General features: G+C 43.3%; 2 protein-coding genes across 2 annotated transcripts in view; both read left to right on the top strand.

Moving 5' to 3' along the window:
* Positions 1-2,861: 2,861 nt before the first annotated feature.
* On the top strand, positions 2,862-26,346 carry LOC139575176 (uncharacterized). Its single transcript, XM_071400177.1, has 8 exons — positions 2,862-3,021; positions 5,184-5,365; positions 5,794-5,979; positions 6,372-6,476; positions 11,370-11,508; positions 11,834-11,975; positions 12,360-12,492; positions 26,301-26,346. The coding sequence occupies exons 2-8, from the start codon at positions 5,229-5,231 to the stop codon at positions 26,344-26,346; spliced, it is 888 nt and encodes a 295-aa protein (XP_071256278.1). The 5' UTR covers positions 2,862-3,021; positions 5,184-5,228.
* Positions 26,305-26,598, top strand: part of LOC139575006 (uncharacterized) — an 80,687-nt gene continuing 80,393 nt past the window's right edge. The window contains exon 1 of the mRNA XM_071399889.1: positions 26,305-26,482. Within this exon, the coding sequence (XP_071255990.1) occupies positions 26,346-26,482 (137 nt within the window). The 5' untranslated portion in view covers positions 26,305-26,345. The remainder of the gene's footprint in view (positions 26,483-26,598) is intronic.

The following is a 26,598-nucleotide window of genomic DNA, read 5'->3' as shown; positions in this document are numbered from 1 at the left end:
ACACAATGTTCTCTCCAGTCAGTGTTGGGGTGCTGAATTTTTTTTCTTGTCAGCTTACATAGTTCAGGGCCTGGTGGTTGTCAGGTACATGACCACTGGTCAGATATGTTGTGCTGGAACAAAAGCCTGTACACACACCTGTGACCTTCACACCTGGGCCCGTATTCACAAAGCCTGGAGTAGGAGAGGTATACTACAAAACCGAATCAATGAGTTAAGCAGCTTACTTTGATCAACAACTAGACAGAACTACAGATTTTCTGGGTCATTATGCGAAACTTAAATGTATTTTGTGTTGTCAATTAGTCCATGCCCATTTGAAGCTTATCTTTTTTTTTAAATGTCAAGTTATTTCAGAATATTTTGGCAATTTAGCTGGCTAACTTATTTATCCTCCTTTGTAGTATAGCTGTCTGATCTTGGATTTAGATCCTAATAAATAAGATGGGGATCTGATCCTAGACCAGCACTCTGAGATGCCCTAATTCAATGTATCTTTACCAACTTACCATCAAGTCCATTGAAGTGGCATCTAACAGGTCATTTATTTCCTTACTCGGACTACATTTAAATCAAATGTTATTTGTCACATGCTTCATAAACAAGTGTGGACTAAAAGTGAAATGCTTGCTTACGGGACCTTCCTAACAACGCAGAGAGAAAAATAGAAAAAATAACCTGAGGAATATATACATGAGTAATGATAACTTTGCTATATACATGGGGTAAGTACTGAGTCGATGTGCAGGGGTACGAGGTAATTGAGGTAGATATGCCTACTAGAAAGTGTGTGCCCTCAGGCCTGGAGGGAAGCAATAGCCATTCCACTACCTAAGAATAGTAAAGCCCCCTTTACTGGCTCAAATAGCTGACCAATCAGCCTGTTACCAAACATTAGTCAACTTTTGGAAAAAATTGTGTTTGACCAGATCCAATGATATTTAACAATAACCAAATTGACAACAGACTTTCAGCACACTTATAGGAAAGGACATTCAACACGCACAACACTTATACAAATGACTGATGATTGGCAGAGAAATTGATGATAAAAATATTGTGGGGGCTGTTTTGTTAGACTTCAGTGCAGCTTTTGACATTATCGGTCATAGTCTGCTGCTGGAAAAAAACTTATGTGTTATGGCTTTACACCCCCTGCTATATTGTGGATAAAGAGTTACCTGTCAGAACACAGAGTGTGTTCTTTAATGGAAGACTCCAACATAAGGTAGAATCAGGAATTCCCCAGGGCTGCTGTCTAGACCCCTTACCTTTTCAATCTTTACTAACATGCCACAGGCTTTGTGTAAAGCCAGTGTGTCTATGTATGCGGATGACTCAACACTATACACGTCAGCTACCACAGCGACTGAAATGACTGCAACACTTAACAAAGAGCTGCAGTTCGTTTCAGAATGGGTGGCAAGGAATATGTTAGTCCTAAATAGTTCAAAAACTAAAAGCGTTGTATTTGGGAAAAGTCATTCATTAAAACCTAACCCTCCACTAAATCTTGTAATTAATAATGTGGAAATTGAGTAAATTGAGGTGACTAAACTGCTTTGAGTAACCCTGGATGGTGAACTGTCATGGTCAAAACATATTGATACAGAAGCTAAGATGGGGAGACGTCTGTCCATAATAAAGCGCGGCTCTGCCTTAACAATATCAACAAGGCAGGTCCTACAGGCCCTAGTTTTGCCGCACCTGGACTACTGTTCAGTCGTGTGGTCAGGTGCCACAAAGAGCCACGCACTGCTGGCCCTTAAATATACACGGAGAGCTAAAATTAATGATATGCATGTCAATCTCTCATGGATGCAAGTGGAGAGACAAGCTGACAGTGTTGACAAGCTGAATGCACCGAGCTGTCAGTTTAAACTACTAGCACACAGCTCAAACACCCATGCATACCCCACAAGACATGCCACCAGAGGTCTCTTCACAATCCCCAAGTCCAGAACAGACTATGGGAGGCGCACAGTACTACATAGAGCCATGCCTATATGGAACTCTATTCCACAGCAGGTAACTGATGCAAGCAGTAGAATCAGATTTAAAAAACAGATAAAAATACAGCTTATGGAACAGCGGGGACTGTGAAGAGACACACACAAAGGTACAGACACTCGCATAAACACACAAACGCTAGCACACACACGTACATTGTAATATTGTTGTATGTTGGTATTATACATTTTGTATTGTAGATTTGTAGTGGTGTAATAATGTTATATGATGTACTGTTTTATATTTTGTTTTATATGTGATGTAAGTGCTTTAATGTGTTTGGACACCAGGAAGAGTAGCTGCTGCCTTGGCAGGAACTAATGGGGATCCATAATAAACCCCAGGAAGAGTAGCTGCTGCCTTGGCAGGAACTAATGGGGATCCATAATAAACCCCAGGAAGAGTAGCTGCTGCCTTGGCAGGAACTAATGGGGATCAATAATAAACACCAGGAAGAGTAGCTGCTGCCTTGGCAGGGACTAATGGGGATCCATAATAAACCCCAGGAAGAGTAGCTGCTGCCTTGGCAGGAACTAATGGGGATCCTTAATAAACCCCAGGAAGAGTAGCTGCTGCCTTGGCAGGAACTAATGGGGATCCATAATAAACCCCAGGAAGAGTAGCTGCTGCCTTGGCAGGAACTAAAGGGGATCACTAAAAAATACAAAATACAAATATGTACATATTGGTAGGAATAAAGTAACTAGGCAACAGGATAGATAATAAACAGCAGCAGCGTATGTGATGAGTCAAGAGTTCATGCAAAATGGGTCAATGCAGGGGGTCTATTTAACTAACTTGGTTGTTGCCCTGGCACCTCACTGCTATGTCACTGACCTCCCTATAGGCTGTCTCATCGTCTTTGGTGATCAGGCCAACCACCGTTGTGTCGTCAACAAACTTAATGATGATGTTGGAGTCGTGCGCAACCACACAATCGTGGAGTCATGGGGGAACAGGGAGTACAGGAGGGAACTGAGCACGCACCCCTGAGGGGCCCTCGTGTTGAAGGTCAGTGTGGCAGATGGGTTGTTGCCTGCACTCACCACCTGGGGGCGGACAATTAGGAAGTTCAGGATCCAGTTGCATAGGGAGGTGTTCAATCCCAGGGTCCTGAGCTTAGTGATGAGCTTGGAGGGCATTATGGTGTTGAACACTGAGAAATAGTCAGTGAACAGCATTCTCACATAAGTGTTCCTCTTGTCCAAGTAGAGAGGGCATTGTTGAGTGCAATAGAAATTGTGTCATCTGTGGATCTGTTGGGGCGGTATGCAAATTGGTGTGAGTCCAGGGTGTCTGGGATGATGGTGTTGATGTGAGCCATGACCAGCCTTTCAAAGCATTTCTTGGCTACAGATGTGAGTGCTACAGAGCGATAATCATTTAGACAGGTTACCTTGGCGTTCTTGGGCACAGGGACTATAGTTTTCTGCTTGAAACACGTAGGTATTACAGACTGGGTCAGGGAAAGGTTGAAAATGTAATTGAAGACACTTTCCAGCTGGTCAGCACATGCTCAGAGTACGCATCCTGGTAATCAGTCTGAATGTTAACCTGTTGAAAGGTCTTACTAACATCGGCTACGGAGAGCGAGATCACCCAGTCGTCCGGAACAGCTGGTGCTCTCATGCATGGTTCAATGTTGCTTGCCTCGAAGTGAGCATAAAAGGCATTTAGCTTGTCTGGTAGGCTCACGTCCCTGGGAAGCGTCCCTGGGTTTCCCTTTGTCAGAGCCAGTGTAGTAGGATTTGATCTTAGTCCTCTATTGATGTTTTGACTGTTTGATGGCTCATCGGAAAACGTAGAGGGATTTCTTATAAGTGCTGTCCTGCTTTTTGAAAGCGGCAGCTCTAGCCTTTAGCTCAATGAGGATGTTGCCTGTAATCCATGGCTTCTAGTTGGGATATGTACGTATGTTCAATGTGGGGACGACAACGTCCTCGATGCACTTATTAATGATGCCGGTGACTGATGCGATAAACTCCTCAATGCCATCGGATGAATCCCGGAACATATTCCAGTCTGTAATGGTGAAACAGTCCTGTAGCTTAGTTTAAACAGGCAGCCCAATTCTACAATTTTTGGCAAAAGATCTGATCTGATTGGTCAAAAGACCAATAATTGTCCAAAAGACCAATAATTGGGCAAAAGATCAGAGTTTGGCTGTCTGTGAAAATGCAGCCTTTAGGAAGATCACAATTGCATACGCCTTGCATCCTCTCTCCTCGTTTCCTTCTCAAAACCCATTGGAGGAGAATGTCAAAGGGGCAGAACATCTGGCTTTCTCATCCAATAGCTTCTGATAAGGAAACGAGGAGAGAGGACACAAGGTGTATGGAATCTCCCATAGACTTTCAGGAATCTGATGTGCCCTTGAGCAAGGCCTAATTAGTCTGTCAGTCAATTGCAGCCCCACCACTTGGTTTTCTATAAAGCAGAGGGATAGGGCTGGAGAAATGTAAGATCTCATTCATTGATGGAGCTATGGATGAAATGACTGACAGCCAATAAGATCAACATATTTAGAAGTTATACAGGACAGTGTTTGTAACTTTTAAAACTGAATCCTTAGAATGGATTTTCTTCGCATACCATCCCCACATACAAATGAACAGGTCATAGTTTTCACCCTCTAACACTGAATCCCAATGAGGGTAAATTAGGTTAGTCTTGAAATTCCTCAGGCTTGGAATTACTCCTTAAAGGCCCAATGCAGTCGTTTTCATATCAATACCACATTTCTGGGTAACATTTGGTACCTTACTGTAATAGATTAACCATTAAAATGGGCAAAAATTGCTTTTTAGCAGAAAAATATTTCTCAAGCAAGGACTGTATGGGAGTGGTCTGAGTGGGGAGGGGAAATCTGAAAACTAGCTGTTATTGACAGAGAAGTCTCCATAACCATGTGTGTTGGAACTTTGGAAAAGAATGAGACATTATGCAAAAACAACAGGGATGTCCACATTCATAACATTCTAACCTTGATGTGTTGATGTCCTGTTGACTTTTACAAAGACTACAATCATTTAAGTTGTGTTACTACTAGCACATTTACAAATGTTTGGTCATTGTCTCAATATTGATCCTGTTTTGTAAAATAAGAGTGAGTGTGTTTGTCTGTGTTTCATGTCTGTGATTGCCCTCTAACGGGCCTCCATTTCTGTCTCCAGAGGCCCAAGCTTCCTTCGACACACATCCCTGTGTGAAAAGCTCTGATGTTGATCCGAGTTGTTCTGGGGCACCTGGTTGTGGCCCTAGGCCTGCTCCTGCCCTACCCTGTCTGTGAGGCCACCTCTCTGGGTGCAGTGGTCAATGTTGTCCCTCTAGAGAAGAGTGGAGGAAATATGGTGAGGTTACACATTGTTAATTACCAATGCTGTCAGCTTTTAACACTGTGTATTAGGAATTTCAGGATTGACCTAAAATATGCACTGCGATAACGATAGGCTTTCTATGTTACGATGCACACGTGCGCAGTATTCAAATGAATTACAAATCCATGTTGATTGGTTCTTGCTGTACCTCCCAGCTGTAAACACACAGTCCCTCCAGGTTACTTACTACACTGGTATTTTACAGTCTCTGAGATTTACCTGTTGTTTCATTGTTTTTGTTTCAATTTACTTGATAAAATGGTAAATAGCCAATAATTACAGTGTGGTTTGGGCACCAATAACAGGTTGACAATGATTGTGCTGAATTCCTAAAAGCAAGATCCTCATTGTTACCATGTAATTAATTACATGACCTCCTGACCTCACGTCACCTTTGGCAGGTGAGGGCCCACTACACCGTGATCTCTGCCCTTCCCTGTCCTACGTTCTCCGGAGTGTGTCAGACAGGCGAAGACTGTGTCGTGCATACCACCTCGTTACCCTACACAGGACAGAAGCCCGCCTCAGGCTGGTGCGTCCGCCAATGGCAGAGGACCATTCCCAGCAACTACAAGGCCAACGTGAATGTGGGGTATGTGATTCGCTGAGAGACCTGTTATTATTATCACACCATGACCATTTGATGTGCTTTTGTAGAACATCTATAGAATCAATACACACTGACTGGTCATGTTCAGTGCTAGCTTCCGCAACATTGAAGACCGTAAGGTTTCATGAGTTGGTTTCATAATGGTGAAAATGTTACACAAACCTACTTTAAAGCAGTTGGACATTAAACCTCCTCAGTCCTCACAATTCAGAACATTCATGTATAATGCAGTTTCATGACTGATCATTCTTACTTTATATCATATGCATTATGTTATCTGTTATAAAGCAACTATTTTGCAGGTTATGTCACACCATTTCAGTAAAAGTGAAAAACAAACATATTTATTTGACTCCCCTGTAACTGTGAATTAGGTCCAACGTGAATGTGTTTCTGTTCTTGTGGGCTGGACCCTCCAACCAGTCTAACCCATTGAGACTAAACCAGCCCCCTTACTGCAGCCTGCCTCCTCCTCTCAGGTAACTCAACTCACTGTAACCTGGACCTGAGTCTTGTACTGCACATAAAAACATGACTCTGTTTACTCTAGTCTACACATTCTCACGGTTTTGACTGTTGATATGTAGTGTGATTTATTTGGTCATGATGACTGATACATTTTGACCCTTTTCTCTCCTCTTTGTCCTTCTCTCCCTTTCTCTCCTCTTTCCTTCCTTCCTTCCTTCCTCACCACCGTTCTCCCTTTCCATACTTTTTTCTTTCTCCTCTGTATCTCATCCCAATTGTCAAGCTCTTCGGTTCCGCTACAGCCTCTTCAAGTCTCTCAAAACAGGGTCCCAGTCCTCAAACTGTCTGTGTGTCTGACTTATTGTTTGTGAGATACACTATATACACACCGTCCAAAAGTTTGGGGTCACTTAGAAATTTCATTGTTTTTGAAAGAAAAGCACATTTTTTTACCATTAAAATAATATCAAATTGATCAGAAATGCAGTGTAGACATTGTTAATGTTGTAAATGACTATTGTAGCTGGAAACGGGCTGATTTTTTATGGAATATCTACACAGGCGTACAGAGGCCCATTATCAGCAACCATCACTCCTGTGTTCCAATGGCACGTTGTGTTAGCTAATCCAAGTTTATCATTTTAAAAGGCTAATTAATCATTAGAAAACCCTTTTGCAATTATGTTAGCACAGCTGAAAAGTGTTGTCCTGATTAAAGAAGCAATAAAATTGGCCTTCTTTAGACTAGTTGAGTATCTGGAGCATCTGCATTTGCAGGTTCGATTACAGGCTCAAAATGGCCAGAAACAAAGTACTTTATTCTGAAACTCGTCAGTCTATTCTTGTTCTGAGAAATTAAGGCTATTCCATGCGAGAAATTGCCAAAAAAACTGAAGATCTCGTACACCGCTGTGTACTACTCCCTTCACAGAACGGCGCAAACTGGCTCTAACCAGAATAGAAAGAGGAGTGGGAGGCCCCGGGGCACAACTGAGCAAGAGGACAAGTACATTAGTGTAACGGGCTTCCTCCTTCTCTTCATTCGAAGAGGAGTAACAAGGATTAGACCAACGTGCAGCGGGTTGTGAATACATAATGATTTATTATAAAGACTAAGACAAACACGAAAAACACTTGATACTTTTACAAAACAACAAACGAAGTAGACAGACCTGGTGCGACGAACTTACATGTAACACGAAGAACGCAATAACAGGAAAACTGACTACATAAAACGAATGAACAAACAAAACCGAAAACAGTCCCGTGTGGCGTAACATACAGACACTGACACAGGAGACAATCACCCACAAACAAACAGTGAGAACAACCTACCTTAATATGACTCTCAATCAGAGGAAACGTCAAACACCTGCCTCTAATTGAGAGCCATACCAGGCAACCCAAAACCAACATAGAAACAGAAAACATAGACTGCCCACCCAAAACTCACGCCCTGACCATCAAACACATACAAAACAACAGAAAACAGGTCAGGAACGTGACAGAACCCCCCCCTCAAGGTGCGAACTCCGGGCGCACCCCTAAAACTCAAGGGGAGGGTCTGGGTGGGCATCTGTCCACGGTGGCGGCTCCGGCGGTGGACGAGGACACCACTCCACCATTGTCTTTGTCCCCCTCCTTAGCGTCCTTTGAGTGGCGACCCTCGCCCCCGACCATGGTCCAGGAACCCTCACTAAGGCCCCTCCTACATAGAGGAGACAGCTCAGGACAGAGAGGTAGCTCCGGACAGAGAGGTAGCTCCGGACAGAGAGGTAGCTCCGGACAGAGGGACAACTCTGTACTAATGGCAGCTCCAGACTCGGTGGCAGCTCATGACTGTAGGGCAGCTCATGACTGTAGGGCCGCTCATGACTGTAGGGCCGCTCATGACTGGAGGGCCGCTCATGACTGGAGGGCCGCTCATGACTGGAGGGCCGCTCATGACTGGAGGGCCGCTCATGACTGGAGGGCCGCTCATGACTGGAGGGCCGCTCATGACTGGAGGGCCGCTCATGACTGGAGGGCCGCTCATGACTGTAGGGCCGCTCATGACTGGAGGGCCGCTCATGACTGGAGGGCCGCTCATGACTGGAGGGCCGCTCATGACTGGAGGGCCGCTCATGACTGGAGGGCCGCTCATGACTGGAGGGCCGCTCATGACTGGAGGGTCGCTCATGACTGGAGGGCCGCTCATGACTGGCTGGCGGCTCCTGACTGGCTGGCGGCTCTGGCAGCTCCTGACTGGCTGGCGGCTCTGGCAGCTCCTGACTGGCTGGCGGCTCTGGCAGCTCCTGACTGGCTGGCGGCTCTGGCAGCTCCTGACTGGCTGGCGGCTCTGGCAGCTCCTGACTGGCTGGCGGCTCTGGCAGCTCCTGACTGGCTGGCGGCTCTGGCAGCTCCTGACTGGCTGGCGGCTCTGGCAGCTCCTGACTGGCTGGCGGCTCTGGCAGCTCCTGACAGACGGACGGCTCTGGCAGCTCCTGGGCAGACGGACGGCTCAGAAGGCGCTGGGCAGACGGACGGCTCAGAAGGCGCTGGGCAGACGGACGGCTCAGAAGGCGCTGGGCAGACGGACGGCTCAGAAGGCGCTGGGCAGACGGACGGCTCAGAAGGCGCTGGGCAGACGGACGGCTCAGAAGGCGCTGGGCAGACGGACGGCTCAGAAGGCGCTGGGCAGACGGACGGCTCAGAAGGCGCTGGGCAGACGGACGGCTCAGAAGGCGCTGGGCAGACGGACGGCTCAGAAGGCGCTGGGCAGACGGACGGCTCAGAAGGCGCTGGGCAGACGGACGGCTCAGAAGGCGCTGGGCAGACGGACGGCTCAGACGGCGCTGGGCAGACGGACGGCTCAGACGGCGCTGGGCAGACGGACGGCTCAGACGGCGCTGGGCAGACGGACGGCTCAGACGACGCTGGGCAGACGGACGGCTCAGACGACGCTGGGCAGACAGGCAGTGCAGAAGGCGTTGGGCAGACGGCCGACTCTGCCCTGCTGAGGCGCACAGTAGGCCTGGTGCGTGGTGCCGGAACTGGAGGTACCGGGATGACGGCACGCACTTCAAGGCTAGTGCGGGGAGCAGGGACAGGGCACACTGACCTCTCGAAGCGCACTATAGGCCTGGTGCGTGGTACCGGAACTGGAGGTACCGGGCTGAGGGCACGCACCTCAGGGCGAGTGCGGGGAGAAGGAACAGTGCGTACAGGGCTCTGGAGACGCACAGGTGGCTTAGTGCGTGGTGCCGGAACTGGAGGCACTGGGCTGGAGACACGCACCATAGGGAGAGTGCGTGAAGGAGGAACAGGGCTCTGGAAACGCACCGGATGCCTGGTGCGTGGTGTGCCGGAAATACCGGACCGTGTAGGCGTACTGGCTCCCTTAAGCACTGAACCTGCCCAACCTTACCTGGTTGTATGCTCCCCGTCGCCTGACCAGTGCGGGGAGGTGGAATAACCCGCACCGGGCTATGTAGGCGAACCGGGGACACCATGCGTAAGGCTGGTGCCATGTAAGCCGGCCCAAGGAGACGTACTGGTGGCCAGATATGTAGAGCCGGCTTCATGGCACTTGGCTCAATGCTCAATCTAGCCCTACCAGTGCGGGGAGGTGGAATAACCCGCACCGGGCTATGCACACGTACAGGAGACACCGTGCGCTTTACTGCGTAACACGGTGTCTGCCCGTACTCCCGCTCTCCACGGTTAGCCTGGGAAGTGGGCGCAGGTCTCCTACCTGCCCTAGACCCACTACCTCTTAGCCCCCCCCCCAAGAAATGTTTGGGTTGTACTTGCGGGCTTTTCGGGCTTCCGTGCTAGACGCGTCCCCTCGTAACGCCGGTTCCTCTCTCCGGTTTCCTCCGCTCTCCGAGCTGCCTCCAGCTGTTCCCATGGGCGGCGATTCCCTTCAACTTTAGCCCATGGTCCTTTTCCTTCCATGATTTCCTCCCAAGACCATAAATCCTGCTTCATGCGCTGTCCGTTAACCCGCTGCTTGATCTGGGTTTGGTGGGTGATTCTGTAACGGGCTTCCTCCTTCTCTTCATCCGAAGAGGAGTAACAAGGATTAGACCAACGTGCAGCGGGTTGTGAATACATAATGATTTATTATAAAGACTAAGACAAACACGAAAAACACTTGATACTTTTACAAAACAACAAACGAAGTAGACAGACCTGGTGCGACGAACTTACATGTAACACGAAGAACGCAATAACAGGAAAACTGACTACATAAAACGAATGACCAAACAAAACCGAAAACAGTCCCGTGTGGCGTAACATACAGACACTGACACAGGAGACAATCACCCACAAACAAACAGTGAGAACAACCTATCTTAATATGACTCTCAATCAGAGGAAACGTCAAACACCTGCCTCTAATTGAGAGCCATACCAGGCAACCCAAAACCAACATAGAAACAGAAAACATAGACTGCCCACCCAAAACTCACGCCCTGACCATCAAACACATACAAAACAACAGAAAACAGGTCAGGAACGTGACAATTAGAGTGTCTAGTTTGAGAAACAGATGCCTCACAAGTCCTCAACTGGCAGCTTCATTAAATAGTACCCGCAAAACACCAGTCTCAAAGTCAACAGTGAAGAGGCGACTCCGGGATGCTGGCCTTCTAGGCAGAGTTGCAAAGAAAAATACATATCTCAGACTGGCCAATAAAAATAAAATATTAAGATGGGCAAAAGAACACAGACTTTGGACGGAGGACCTCTGCCTAGAAGGCCAGCATCCCGAAGTCGCCTCTTCACTGTTGACGTTGAGACTGGTGTTTTGTGGGTACTATTTAATGAAGCTGCCAGGAGGAAAATATATATATAATAAAGTGGGGAGAAAAACTCTTAAGTTACATATGATATTAACTGAGTGTGTATTCTTGTGTCAGGGCTCGCGTGAACTGCCCACATCACTTCCCACTGACGGTGAAGGACCTGGATGGGGACACAGTGCTCTGTCGCTTTGCCCAGGCTGACCTTGGAGAATGCCTTGACTGCCCCCAGAACAACTTTCTGCAGATGGAGGAGGTGAGTCTTAACTTATTTGTGTCTTTGTGTTAGTCCACACAGCAGTGACTGTTACGATGCCCCAAACCGCCAAGAAAAGGTGCAAGAAAGAGAACCGTGTAGGATTTTATTCCTATACAGAGAAATATCAAACATTAATCGGTCATTATGGATGCATCATGCACCATCTAAATGTGCGGGGAGGTTAAACCAGTTTAGAGTTATTTGTTGGACTTGCTTCTTTTGAGGGTTAGGCTTTCGGCTTCAGGCATGTGCTCTGTGGGAAACAAAGAACAATTGTTTTCAAATAAATGTTGTTGAGTTTGTTTTAATTGCTACTTCATAGGAGACGTGTACGCTGTTGTACAATGGTAAATCGTCCGCTGGCCAATACTCTGTGCAGCTGATGGTGGAGGACTTTTCACGCCAAACCCAAAGCAACAAACCCAAAGCACTCAGTTCCATCCCACTGCACCTGTCCCTTACAGGTGAGACTGACCCACAAACTATTTCACGCTGTCTTCTCTTTATTGATGGGCCTGTTTTAGGGGGAAATGAATCAGGTATATTCTGCTGGTCTGTTCTCAATAACTATACATACTGGACTCTATGATGTAGCTGTGTTGTTCAGTCTTGATCTGAGGCACCCTAGGATTGATTTATCAAGCGCTCTTGAAAAATACAATTTCAACACAGTAGTTAGTAATGGATGAATGACCCATAGTTATGTACCGGTTGGAACATTTTATATTGAGATACACCCAAAGTTCTTCAAAAGGAGCAATCATATACAGTATGATACCTGAAGGAGGTTAAAAAGAAAGTTGTTTAAAACTAAATAACCTTAGCTTTTGTCTTGTTCTTGGTTTCAGTGGAGGAGGCGTCCTCAAGCTGCAGTGCTGAGCCGGTCACTACGGGACTGACACCAACAGGGGGAGCCACCATCTCCGTTCTGCCCTATGAGCAGATAAACGTGCCTGTCACCTTTCATTCTGACCTAGAGAGGTGTGTTATAGCATTGTTTCCCAAACTCGCTCCTCAACCTGATGGTGTGTTATACTACTCAACCTAGAGGGGTGTGTTATACTACTCAACCTGATGGTGTGTTATACTACTCAACCTAGAGGTGTGTTATACTACTCAACCTGATGGTGTGTTATACTACTCAACCTAGAGGTGTGTTATACTACTCAACCTAGAGGTGTGTTATACTACTCAACCTAGAGGTGTGTTATACTACTCAACCTAGAGGTGTGTTATACTACTCAACCTAGAGAGGTGTGTTATACTACTCAACCTAGAGGTGTGTTATACTACTCAACCTGATGGTGTGTTATACTACTCAACCTAGAGGTGTGTTATACTACTCAACCTGATGGTGTGTTATACTACTCAACCTGATGGTGTGTTATACTACTCAACCTAGAGGTGTGTTATACTACTCAACCTAGAGGTGTGTTATACTACTCAACCTAGAGGTGTGTTATACTACTCAACCTAGAGGTGTGTTATACTACTCAACCTAGAGGTGTGTTATACTACTCAACCTGATTGTGTGTTATACTACTCAACCTAGAGGTGTGTTATACTACTCAACCTGATGGTGTGTTATACTACTCAACCTGATGGTGTGTTATACTACTCAACCTAGAGGTGTGTTATACTACTCAACCTGATGGTGTGTTATACTACTCAACCTAGAGGTGTGTTATACTACTCAACCTAGAGCTGTGTTATACTACTCAACCTAGAGGTGTGTTATACTACTCAACCTAGAGGTGTGTTATACTACTCAACCTAGAGGTGTGTTATACTACTCAACCTAGAGGTGTGTTATACTACTCAACCTAGATGTGTGTTATACTACTCAACCTGATGGTGTGTTATACTACTCAACCTGATGGTGTGTTATACTACTCAACCTAGAGGTGTGTTATACTACTCAACCTAGAGGTGTGTTATACTACTCAACCTAGAGGTGTGTTATACTACTCAACCTAGAGGTGTGTTATACTACTCAACCTAGAGGTGTGTTATACTACTCAACCTAGAGGTGTGTTATACTACTCAACCTGATGGTGTGTTATACTACTCAACCTAGAGGTGTGTTATACTACTCAACCTAGAGGTGTGTTATACTACTCAACCTAGAGGTGTGTTATACTACTCAACCGAGAGGTGTGTTATACTACTCAACCTGATGGTGTGTTATACTACTCAACCTAGAGGTGTGTTATACTACTCAACCTAGAGGTGTGTTATATTACTCAACCTAGAGGTGTGTTATACTACTCAACCTAGAGGTGTGTTATACTACTCAACCTAGAGGTGTGTTATACTACTCAACCTAGAGGTGTGTTATACTACTCAACCGAGAGGTGTGTTATACTACTCAACCTGATGGTGTGTTATACTACTCAACCTAGAGGTGTGTTATACTACTCAACCTAGAGGTGTGTTATACTACTCAACCTGATGGTGTGTTATACTACTCAACCTAGAGGTGTGTTATACTACTCAACCTAGAGGTGTGTTATACTACTCAACCTAGAGGTGTGTTATACTACTCAACCTAGAGGTGTGTTATACTACTCAACCTAGAGGTGTGTTATACTACTCAACCTAGAGGTGTGTTATACTACTCAACCTAGAGGTGTGTTATACTACTCAACCTAGAGGTGTGTTATACTACTCAACCTAGAGGTGTGTTATACTACTCAACCTAGAGGTGTGTTATACTACTCAACCTAGAGGTGTGTTATACTACTCAACCTAGAGGTGTGTTATACTACTCAACCTAGAGGTGTGTTATACTACTCAACCTAGAGGTGTGTTATACTACTCAACCTAGAGGTGTGTTATACTACTCAACCTAGAGGTGTGTTATACTACTCAACCTAGAGGTGTGTTATACTACTCAACCTTGAGGTGTGTTATACTACTCAACCTAGAGGTGTGTTATACTACTCAACCTGATGGTGTGTTATACTACTCAACCTAGAGGTTTGTTATACTACTCAACCTAGAGGTGTGTTATACTACTCAACCTGATATTGTGTTATACTACTCAACCTAGAGGTGTGTTATACTACTCAACCTAGAGGTGTGTTATACTACTCAACCTAGAGGTGTGTTATACTACTCAACCTAGAGGTGTGTTATACTACTCAACCTAGAGGTGTGTTATACTACTCAACCTGATGGTGTGTTATACTACTCAACCTAGAGGTGTGTTATACTACTCAACCTAGAGGTGTGTTATACTACTCAACCTAGAGGTGTGTTATACTACTCAACCTAGAGGTGTGTTATACTACTCAACCTAGAGGTGTGTTATACTACTCAACCTAGAGGTGTGTTATACTACTCAACCTAGAGGTGTGTTATACTACTCAACCTGATGGTGTGTTATACTACTCAACCTAGAGGTGTGTTATACTACTCAACCTAGAGGTGTGTTATACTACTCAACCTAGAGGTGTGTTATACTACTCAACCTAGAGGTGTGTTATACTACTCAACCTAGAGGTGTGTTATACTACTCAACCTAGAGGTGTGTTATACTACTCAACCTAGAGGTGTGTTATACTACTCAACCTGATGGTGTGTTATACTACTCAACCTAGAGGTGTGTTATACTACTCAACCTAGAGAGGTGTGTTATACTACTCAACCTAGAGGTGTGTTATACTACTCAACCTAGAGGTGTGTTATACTACTCAACCTAGAGGTGTGTTATACTACTCAACCTAGAGGTGTGTTATACTACTCAACCTAGAGGTGTGTTATACTACTCAACCTAGAGGTGTGTTATACTACTCAACCTGATGGTGTGTTATACTACTCAAACTAGAGGTGTGTTATACTACTCAACCTAGAGGTGTGTTATACTACTCAACCTAGAGGTGTGTTATACTACTCAACCTAGAGGTGTGTTATACTACTCAACCTAGAGGTGTGTTATACTACTCAACCTAGAGGTGTGTTATACTACTCAACCTGATGGTGTGTTATACTACTCAACCTAGAGGTGTGTTATACTACTCAACCTAGAGGTGTGTTATACTACTCAACCTAGAGGTGTGTTATACTACTCAACCTAGAGGTGTGTTATACTACTCAACCTAGAGGTGTGTTATACTACTCAACCTAGAGGTGTGTTATACTACTCAACCTGATGGTGTGTTATACTACTCAACCTAGAGGTGTGTTATACTACTCAACCTAGAGAGGTGTGTTATACTACTCAACCTAGAGGTGTGTTATACTACTCAACCTAGAGAGGTGTGTTATACTACTCAACCTAGAGGTGTGTTATACTACTCAACCTAGAGGTGTGTTATACTACTCAACCTAGAGGTGTGTTATACTACTCAACCTAGAGGTGTGTTATACTACTCAACCTAGAGGTGTGTTATACTACTCAACTTAGAGGTGTGTTATACTACTCAACCTAGAGGTGTGTTATACTACTCAACCTAGAGGTGTGTTATACTACTCAACCTAGAGGTGTGTTATACTACTCAACCTAGAGGTGTGTTATACTACTCAACCTAGAGGTGTGTTATACTACTCAACCTGAGGGTGTGTTATACTACTCAACCTAGAGGTGTGTTATACTACTCAACCTAGAGGTGTGTTATACTACTCAACCTAGAGGTGTGTTATACTACTCAACCTAGAGGTGTGTTATACTACTCAACCTAGAGGTGTGTTATACTACTCAACCTAGAGGTGTGTTATACTACTCAACCTAGAGGTGTGTTATACTACTCAACCTAGAGGTGTGTTATACTACTCAACCTGATGGTGTGTTATACTACTCAACCTGATGGTGTGTTATACTACTCAACCTAGAGGTGTGTTATACTACTCAACCTAGAGGTGTGTTATACTACTCAACCTAGAGGTGTGTTATACTACTCAACCTAGAGGTGTGTTATACTACTCAACCTAGAGGTGTGTTATACTACTCAACCTAGAGGTGTGTTATACTACTCAACCTAGAGGTGTGTTATACTACTCAACCTAGAGGTGTGTTATACTACTCAACCTAGAGGTGTGTTATACTACTCAACCTAGAGGTGTGTTATACTACTCAACCTAGAGGTGTGTTATACTACTCAACCTAGAGGTGTGTTATACTACTCAACCTAGAGGTGTGTTATACTACTCAACCTAGAGGTGTGTTATACTACTCAACCTGATGGTGTGTTATACTACTCAACCTGATGGTGTGTTATACTACTCAACCTAGAGGTGTGTTATACTACTCAACCTAGAGGTGTGTTATACTACTCAACCTAGAGGTGTGTTATACTACTCAACCTAGAGGTGTGTTATACTACTCAACCTAGAGGTGTGTTATACTACTCAACCTAGAGGTGTGTTATACTACTCAACCTAGAGGTGTGTTATACTACTCAACCTAGAGGTGTGTTATACTACTCAACCTAGAGGTGTGTTATACTACTCAACCTAGAGGTGTGTTATACTACTCAACCTGATGGTGTGTTATACTACTCAACCTAGAGGTTTGTTATACTACTCAACCTAGAGGTGTGTTATACTACTCAACCTGATGGTGTGTTATACTACTCAACCTAGAGGTGTGTTATACTACTCAACCTAGAGGTGTGTTATACTACTCAACCTAGAGGTGTGTTATACTACTCAACCTAGAGGTGTGTTATACTACTCAACCTAGAGGTGTGTTATACTACTCAACCTAGAGGTGTGTTATACTACTCAACCTGATGGTGTGTTATACTACTCAACCTAGAGGTGTGTTATACTACTCAACCTAGAGGTGTGTTATACTACTCAACCTAGAGGTGTGTTATACTACTCAACCTAGAGGTGTGTTATACTACTCAACCTAGAGGTGTGTTATACTACTCAACCTAGAGGTTTGTTATACTACTCAACCTAGAGGTGTGTTATACTACTCAACCTAGAGGTGTGTTATACTACTCAACCTAAAGGTGTGTTATACTACTCAACCTAGAGGTGTGTTATACTACTCAACCTGATGGTGTGTTATACTACTCAACCTAGAGGTGTGTTATACTACTCAACCTAGAGGTGTGTTATACTACTCAACCTAGAGGTGTGTTATACTACTCAACCTAGAGGTGTGTTATACTACTCAACCTAGAGGTGTGTTATACTACTCAACCTGATGGTCTGTTATTCTACTCAACCTAGAGGTGTGTTATACTACTCAACCTAGAGGTGTGTTATACTACTCAACCTAGAGGTGTGTTATACTACTCAACCTAGAGGTGTGTTATACTACTCAACCTAGAGGTGTGTTATACTACTCAACCTAGAGGTGTGTTATACTACTCAACCTAGAGGTGTGTTATACTACTCAACCTAGAGGTGTGTTATACTACTCAACCTAGAGGTGTGTTATACTACTCAACCTAGAGGTGTGTTATACTACTCAACCTGATGGTGTGTTATACTACTCAACCTAGAGGTGTGTTATACTACTCAACCTAGAGGTGTGTTATACTACTCAACCTAGAGGTGTGTTATACTACTCAACCTAGAGGTGTGTTATACTACTCAACCTAGAGGTGTGTTATACTACTCAACCTAGAGGTGTGTTATACTACTCAACCTAGAGGTGTGTTATACTACTCAACCTAGAGGTGTGTTATACTACTCAACCTAGAGGTGTGTTATACTACTCAACCTAGAGGTGTGTTATACTACTCAACCTAGAGGTGTGTTATACTACTCAACCTAGAGGTGTGTTATACTACTCAACCTAGAGGTGTGTTATACTACTCAACCTAGAGGTGTGTTATACTACTCAACCTAGAGGTGTGTTATACTACTCAACCTGATGGTGTGTTATACTACTCAACCTAGAGGTGTGTTATACTACTCAACCTAGAGGTGTGTTATACTACTCAACCTAGAGGTGTGTTATACTACTCAACCTAGAGGTGTGTTATACTACTCAACCTAGAGGTGTGTTATACTACTCAACCTGATGGTGTGTTATACTACTCAACCTAGAGGTGTGTTATACTACTCAACCTAGAGGTGTGTTATACTACTCAACCTAGAGGTGTGTTATACTACTCAACCTAGAGGTGTGTTATACTACTCAACCTAGAGGTGTGTTATACTACTCAACCTAGAGGTGTGTTATACTACTCAACCTAGAGGTGTGTTATACTACTCAACCTGATTGTGTGTTATACTACTCAACCTGATGGTGTGTTATACTACTCAACCTAGAGGTGTGTTATACTACTCAACCTAGAGAGGTGTGTTATACTACTCAACCTAGAGAGGTGTGTTATACTACTCAACCTAGAGGTGTGTTATACTACTCAACCTAGAGGTGTGTTATACTACTCAACCTAGAGGTGTGTTATACTACTCAACCTGATTGTGTGTTATACTACTCAACCTGATGGTGTGTTATACTACTCAACCTAGAGGTGTGTTATACTACTCAACCTAGAGGTGTGTTATACTACTCAACCTAGAGGTGTGTTATACTACTCAACCTAGAGGTGTGTTATACTACTCAACCTAGAGGTGTGTTATACTACTCAACCTAGAGGTGTGTTATACTACTCAACCTGATGGTGTGTTATACTACTCAACCTAGAGGTGTGTTATACTACTCAACCTAGAGAGGTGTGTTATACTACTCAACCTAGAGGTGTGTTATACTACTCAACCTAGAGGTGTGTTATACTACTCAACCTAGAGGTGTGTTATACTACTCAACCTAGAGGTGTGTTATACTACTCAACCTAGAGGTGTGTTATACTACTCAACCTAGAGGTGTGTTATACTACTCAACCTAGAGGTGTGTTATACTACTCAACCTGATGGTGTGTTATGCTACTCAACCTAGAGGTGTGTTATACTACTCAACCTAGAGAGGTGTGTTATACTACTCAACCTAGAGGTGTGTTATACTACTCAACCTAGAGGTGTGTTATACTACTCAACCTGATGGTGTGTTATACTACTCAACCTAGAGAGGTGTGTTATACTACTCAACCTAGAGGTGTGTTATACTACTCAACCTAGAGGTGTGTTATACTACTCAACCTAGAGGTGTGTTATACTACTCAACCTAGAGGTGTGTTATACTACTCAACCTAGAGGTGTGTTATACTACTCAACCTAGAGGTGTGTTATACTACTCAACCTAGAGGTGTGTTATACTACTCAACCTGATGGTGTGTTATACTACTCAACCTGATGGTGTGTTATACTACTCAACCTGATGGTGTGTTATACTACTCAACCTAGAGGTGTGTTATACTACTCAACCTAGAGGTGTGTTATACTACTCAACCTAGAGGTGTGTTATACTACTCAACCTAGAGGTGTGTTATACTACTCAACCTGATGGTGTGTTATACTACTCAACCTAGAGGTTTGTTATACTACTCAACCTAGAGGTGTGTTATACTACTCAACCTGATGGTGTGTTATACTACTCAACCTAGAGGTGTGTTATACTACTCAACCTAGAGGTGTGTTATACTACTCAACCTAGAGGTGTGTTATACTACTCAACCTAGAGGTGTGTTATACTACTCAACCTAGAGGTGTGTTATACTACTCAACCTAGAGGTGTGTTATACTACTCAACCTGATGGTGTGTTATACTACTCAACCTAGAGGTGTGTTATACTACTCAACCTAGAGGTGTGTTATACTACTCAACCTAGAGGTGTGTTATACTACTCAACCTAGAGGTGTGTTATACTACTCAACCTAGAGGTGTGTTATACTACTCAACCTAGAGGTGTGTTATACTACTCAACCTAGAGGTGTGTTATACTACTCAACCTAGAGGTGTGTTATACTACTCAACCTAGAGGTGTGTTATACTACTCAACCTGATGGTGTGTTATACTACTCAACCTAGAGGTGTGTTATACTACTCAACCTAGAGGTGTGTTATACTACTCAACCTAGAGGTGTGTTATACTACTCAACCTAGAGGTGTGTTATACTACTCAACCTAGAGGTGTGTTATACTACTCAACCTAGAGGTGTGTTATACTACTCAACCTAGAGGTGTGTTATACTACTCAACCTGATGGTGTGTTATACTACTCAACCTAGAGGTTTGTTATACTACTCAACCTAGAGGTGTGTTATACTACTCAACCTAGAGGTGTGTTATACTACTCAACCTAGAGGTGTGTTATACTACTCAACCTAGAGGTGTGTTATACTACTCAACCTAGAGGTGTGTTATACTACTCAACCTAGAGGTGTGTTATACTACTCAACCTAGAGGTGTGTTATACTACTCAACCTAGAGGTGTGTTATACTACTCAACCTAGAGGTGTGTTATACTACTCAACCTAGAGGTGTGTTATACTACTCAACCTAGAGGTGTGTTATACTACTCAACCTAGAGGTGTGTTATACTACTCAACCTAGAGGTGTGTTATACTACTCAACCTAGAGGTGTGTTATACTACTCAACCTAGAGGTGTGTTATACTACTCAACCTGATGGTGTGTTATACTACTCAACCTAGAGGTGTGTTATACTACTCAACCTAGAGGTGTGTTATACTACTCAACCTAGAGGTGTGTTATACTACTCAACCTAGAGGTGTGTTATACTACTCAACCTAGAGGTGTGTTATACTACTCAACCTGATGGTGTGTTATTCTACTCAACCTAGAGGTGTGTTATACTACTCAACCTAGAGGTGTGTTATACTACTCAACCTAGAGGTGTGTTATACTACTCAACCTAGAGGTGTGTTATACTACTCAACCTAGAGGTGTGTTATACTACTCAACCTAGAGGTGTGTTATACTACTCAACCTAGAGGTGTGTTATACTACTCAACCTAGAGGTGTGTTATACTACTCAACCTAGAGGTGTGTTATACTACTCAACCTGATGGTGTGTTATACTACTCAACCTAGAGGTGTGTTATACTACTCAACCTAGAGGTGTGTTATACTACTCAACCTAGAGGTGTGTTATACTACTCAACCTAGAGGTGTGTTATACTACTCAACCTAGAGGTGTGTTATACTACTCAACCTAGAGGTGTGTTATACTACTCAACCTAGAGGTGTGTTATACTACTCAACCTAGAGGTGTGTTATACTACTCAACCTAGAGGTGTGTTATACTACTCAACCTAGAGGTGTGTTATACTACTCAACCTAGAGGTGTGTTATACTACTCAACCTAGAGGTGTGTTATACTACTCAACCTAGAGGTGTGTTATACTACTCAACCTAGAGGTGTGTTATACTACTCAACCTAGAGGTGTGTTATACTACTCAACCTAGAGGTGTGTTATACTACTCAACCTAGAGGTGTGTTATACTACTCAACCTGATGGTGTGTTATACTACTCAACCTAGAGGTGTGTTATACTACTCAACCTAGAGGTGTGTTATACTACTCAACCTAGAGGTGTGTTATACTACTCAACCTAGAGGTGTGTTATACTACTCAACCTAGAGGTGTGTTATACTACTCAACCTGATGGTGTGTTATACTACTCAACCTAGAGGTGTGTTATACTACTCAACCTAGAGGTGTGTTATACTACTCAACCTAGAGGTGTGTTATACTACTCAACCTAGAGGTGTGTTATACTACTCAACCTAGAGGTGTGTTATACTACTCAACCTAGAGGTGTGTTATACTACTCAACCTGATTGTGTGTTATACTACTCAACCTGATGGTGTGTTATACTACTCAACCTAGAGGTGTGTTATACTACTCAACCTAGAGAGGTGTGTTATACTACTCAACCTAGAGAGGTGTGTTATACTACTCAACCTAGAGGTGTGTTATACTACTCAACCTAGAGGTGTGTTATACTACTCAACCTAGAGGTGTGTTATACTACTCAACCTGATTGTGTGTTATACTACTCAACCTGATGGTGTGTTATACTACTCAACCTAGAGGTGTGTTATACTACTCAACCTAGAGGTGTGTTATACTACTCAACCTAGAGGTGTGTTATACTACTCAACCTAGAGGTGTGTTATACTACTCAACCTAGAGGTGTGTTATACTACTCAACCTAGAGGTGTGTTATACTACTCAACCTGATGGTGTGTTATACTACTCAACCTAGAGGTGTGTTATACTACTCAACCTAGAGAGGTGTGTTATACTACTCAACCTAGAGGTGTGTTATACTACTCAACCTAGAGGTGTGTTATACTACTCAACCTAGAGGTGTGTTATACTACTCAACCTAGAGGTGTGTTATACTACTCAACCTAGAGGTGTGTTATACTACTCAACCTAGAGGTGTGTTATACTACTCAACCTAGAGGTGTGTTATACTACTCAACCTGATGGTGTGTTATGCTACTCAACCTAGAGGTGTGTTATACTACTCAACCTAGAGAGGTGTGTTATACTACTCAACCTAGAGGTGTGTTATACTACTCAACCTAGAGGTGTGTTATACTACTCAACCTGATGGTGTGTTATACTACTCAACCTAGAGAGGTGTGTTATACTACTCAACCTAGAGGTGTGTTATACTACTCAACCTAGAGGTGTGTTATACTACTCAACCTAGAGGTGTGTTATACTACTCAACCTAGAGGTGTGTTATACTACTCAACCTAGAGGTGTGTTATACTACTCAACCTAGAGGTGTGTTATACTACTCAACCTAGAGGTGTGTTATACTACTCAACCTGATGGTGTGTTATACTACTCAACCTGATGGTGTGTTATACTACTCAACCTGATGGTGTGTTATACTACTCAACCTAGAGGTGTGTTATACTACTCAACCTAGAGGTGTGTTATACTACTCAACCTAGAGGTGTGTTATACTACTCAACCTAGAGGTGTGTTATACTACTCAACCTGATGGTGTGTTATACTACTCAACCTAGAGGTTTGTTATACTACTCAACCTAGAGGTGTGTTATACTACTCAACCTGATGGTGTGTTATACTACTCAACCTAGAGGTGTGTTATACTACTCAACCTGATGGTGTGTTATACTACTCAACCTGATGGTGTGTTATACTACTCAACCTGATGGTGTGTTATACTACTCAACCTAGAGGTGTGTTATACTACTCAACCTAGAGGTGTGTTATACTACTCAACCTAGAGGTGTGTTATACTACTCAACCTAGAGGTGTGTTATACTACTCAACCTGATGGTGTGTTATACTACTCAACCTAGAGGTTTGTTATACTACTCAACCTAGAGGTGTGTTATACTACTCAACCTGATGGTGTGTTATACTACTCAACCTAGAGGTGTGTTATACTACTCAACCTAGAGGTGTGTTATACTACTCAACCTAGAGGTGTGTTATACTACTCAACCTAGAGGTGTGTTATACTACTCAACCTAGAGGTGTGTTATACTACTCAACCTAGAGGTGTGTTATACTACTCAACCTGATGGTGTGTTATACTACTCAACCTAGAGGTGTGTTATACTACTCAACCTAGAGGTGTGTTATACTACTCAACCTAGAGGTGTGTTATACTACTCAACCTAGAGGTGTGTTATACTACTCAACCTAGAGGTGTGTTATACTACTCAACCTAGAGGTGTGTTATACTACTCAACCTGATGGTGTGTTATACTACTCAACCTGATGGTGTGTTATACTACTCAACCTGATGGTGTGTTATACTACTCAACCTAGAGGTGTGTTATACTACTCAACCTAGAGGTGTGTTATACTACTCAACCTAGAGGTGTGTTATACTACTCAACCTAGAGGTGTGTTATACTACTCAACCTGATGGTGTGTTATACTACTCAACCTAGAGGTTTGTTATACTACTCAACCTAGAGGTGTGTTATACTACTCAACCTGATGGTGTGTTATACTACTCAACCTAGAGGTGTGTTATACTACTCAACCTGATGGTGTGTTATACTACTCAACCTGATGGTGTGTTATACTACTCAACCTGATGGTGTGTTATACTACTCAACCTAGAGGTGTGTTATACTACTCAACCTAGAGGTGTGTTATACTACTCAACCTAGAGGTGTGTTATACTACTCAACCTAGAGGTGTGTTATACTACTCAACCTGATGGTGTGTTATACTACTCAACCTAGAGGTTTGTTATACTACTCAACCTAGAGGTGTGTTATACTACTCAACCTGATGGTGTGTTATACTACTCAACCTAGAGAGGTGTGTTATACTACTCAACCTAGAGAGGTGTGTTATACTACTCAACCTAGAGGTGTGTTATACTACTCAACCTAGAGGTGTGTTATACTACTCAACCTAGAGGTGTGTTATACTACTCAACCTGATTGTGTGTTATACTACTCAACCTGATGGTGTGTTATACTACTCAACCTAGAGGTGTGTTATACTACTCAACCTAGAGGTGTGTTATACTACTCAACCTAGAGGTGTGTTATACTACTCAACCTAGAGGTGTGTTATACTACTCAACCTAGAGGTGTGTTATACTACTCAACCTAGAGGTGTGTTATACTACTCAACCTGATGGTGTGTTATACTACTCAACCTAGAGGTGTGTTATACTACTCAACCTAGAGAGGTGTGTTATACTACTCAACCTAGAGGTGTGTTATACTACTCAACCTAGAGGTGTGTTATACTACTCAACCTAGAGGTGTGTTATACTACTCAACCTAGAGGTGTGTTATACTACTCAACCTAGAGGTGTGTTATACTACTCAACCTAGAGGTGTGTTATACTACTCAACCTAGAGGTGTGTTATACTACTCAACCTGATGGTGTGTTATGCTACTCAACCTAGAGGTGTGTTATACTACTCAACCTAGAGAGGTGTGTTATACTACTCAACCTAGAGGTGTGTTATACTACTCAACCTAGAGGTGTGTTATACTACTCAACCTGATGGTGTGTTATACTACTCAACCTAGAGAGGTGTGTTATACTACTCAACCTAGAGGTGTGTTATACTACTCAACCTAGAGGTGTGTTATACTACTCAACCTAGAGGTGTGTTATACTACTCAACCTAGAGGTGTGTTATACTACTCAACCTAGAGGTGTGTTATACTACTCAACCTAGAGGTGTGTTATACTACTCAACCTAGAGGTGTGTTATACTACTCAACCTGATGGTGTGTTATACTACTCAACCTGATGGTGTGTTATACTACTCAACCTGATGGTGTGTTATACTACTCAACCTGATGGTGTGTTATACTACTCAACCTAGAGGTGTGTTATACTACTCAACCTAGAGGTGTGTTATACTACTCAACCTAGAGGTGTGTTATACTACTCAACCTAGAGGTGTGTTATACTACTCAACCTGATGGTGTGTTATACTACTCAACCTAGAGGTTTGTTATACTACTCAACCTAGAGGTGTGTTATACTACTCAACCTGATGGTGTGTTATACTACTCAACCTAGAGGTGTGTTATACTACTCAACCTGATGGTGTGTTATACTACTCAACCTGATGGTGTGTTATACTACTCAACCTGATGGTGTGTTATACTACTCAACCTAGAGGTGTGTTATACTACTCAACCTAGAGGTGTGTTATACTACTCAACCTAGAGGTGTGTTATACTACTCAACCTAGAGGTGTGTTATACTACTCAACCTGATGGTGTGTTATACTACTCAACCTAGAGGTTTGTTATACTACTCAACCTAGAGGTGTGTTATACTACTCTACTACTAGCACATTTACAAATGTTTGGTCATTGTCTCAATATTGATCCTGTTTTGTAAAATAAGAGTGAGTGTGTTTGTCTGTGTTTCATGTCTGTGATTGCCCTCTAACGGGCCTCCATTTCTGTCTCCAGAGGCCCAAGCTTCCTTCGACACACATCCCTGTGTGAAAAGCTCTGATGTTGATCCGAGTTGTTCTGGGGCACCTGGTTGTGGCCCTAGGCCTGCTCCTGCCCTACCCTGTCTGTGAGGCCACCTCTCTGGGTGCAGTGGTCAATGTTGTCCCTCTAGAGAAGAGTGGAGGAAATATGGTGAGGTTACACATTGTTAATTACCAATGCTGTCAGCTTTTAACACTGTGTATTAGGAATTTCAGGATTGACCTAAAATATGCACTGCGATAACGATAGGCTTTCTATGTTACGATGCACA

Source organism: Salvelinus alpinus, chromosome 5, assembly GCF_045679555.1.
Source record: "Salvelinus alpinus chromosome 5, SLU_Salpinus.1, whole genome shotgun sequence".
Lineage (NCBI taxonomy): Eukaryota > Metazoa > Chordata > Actinopteri > Salmoniformes > Salmonidae > Salvelinus > Salvelinus alpinus.
Note: the sequence above shows the minus strand (reverse complement) of the source record. Positions and strands in the feature narration are given on the sequence as shown.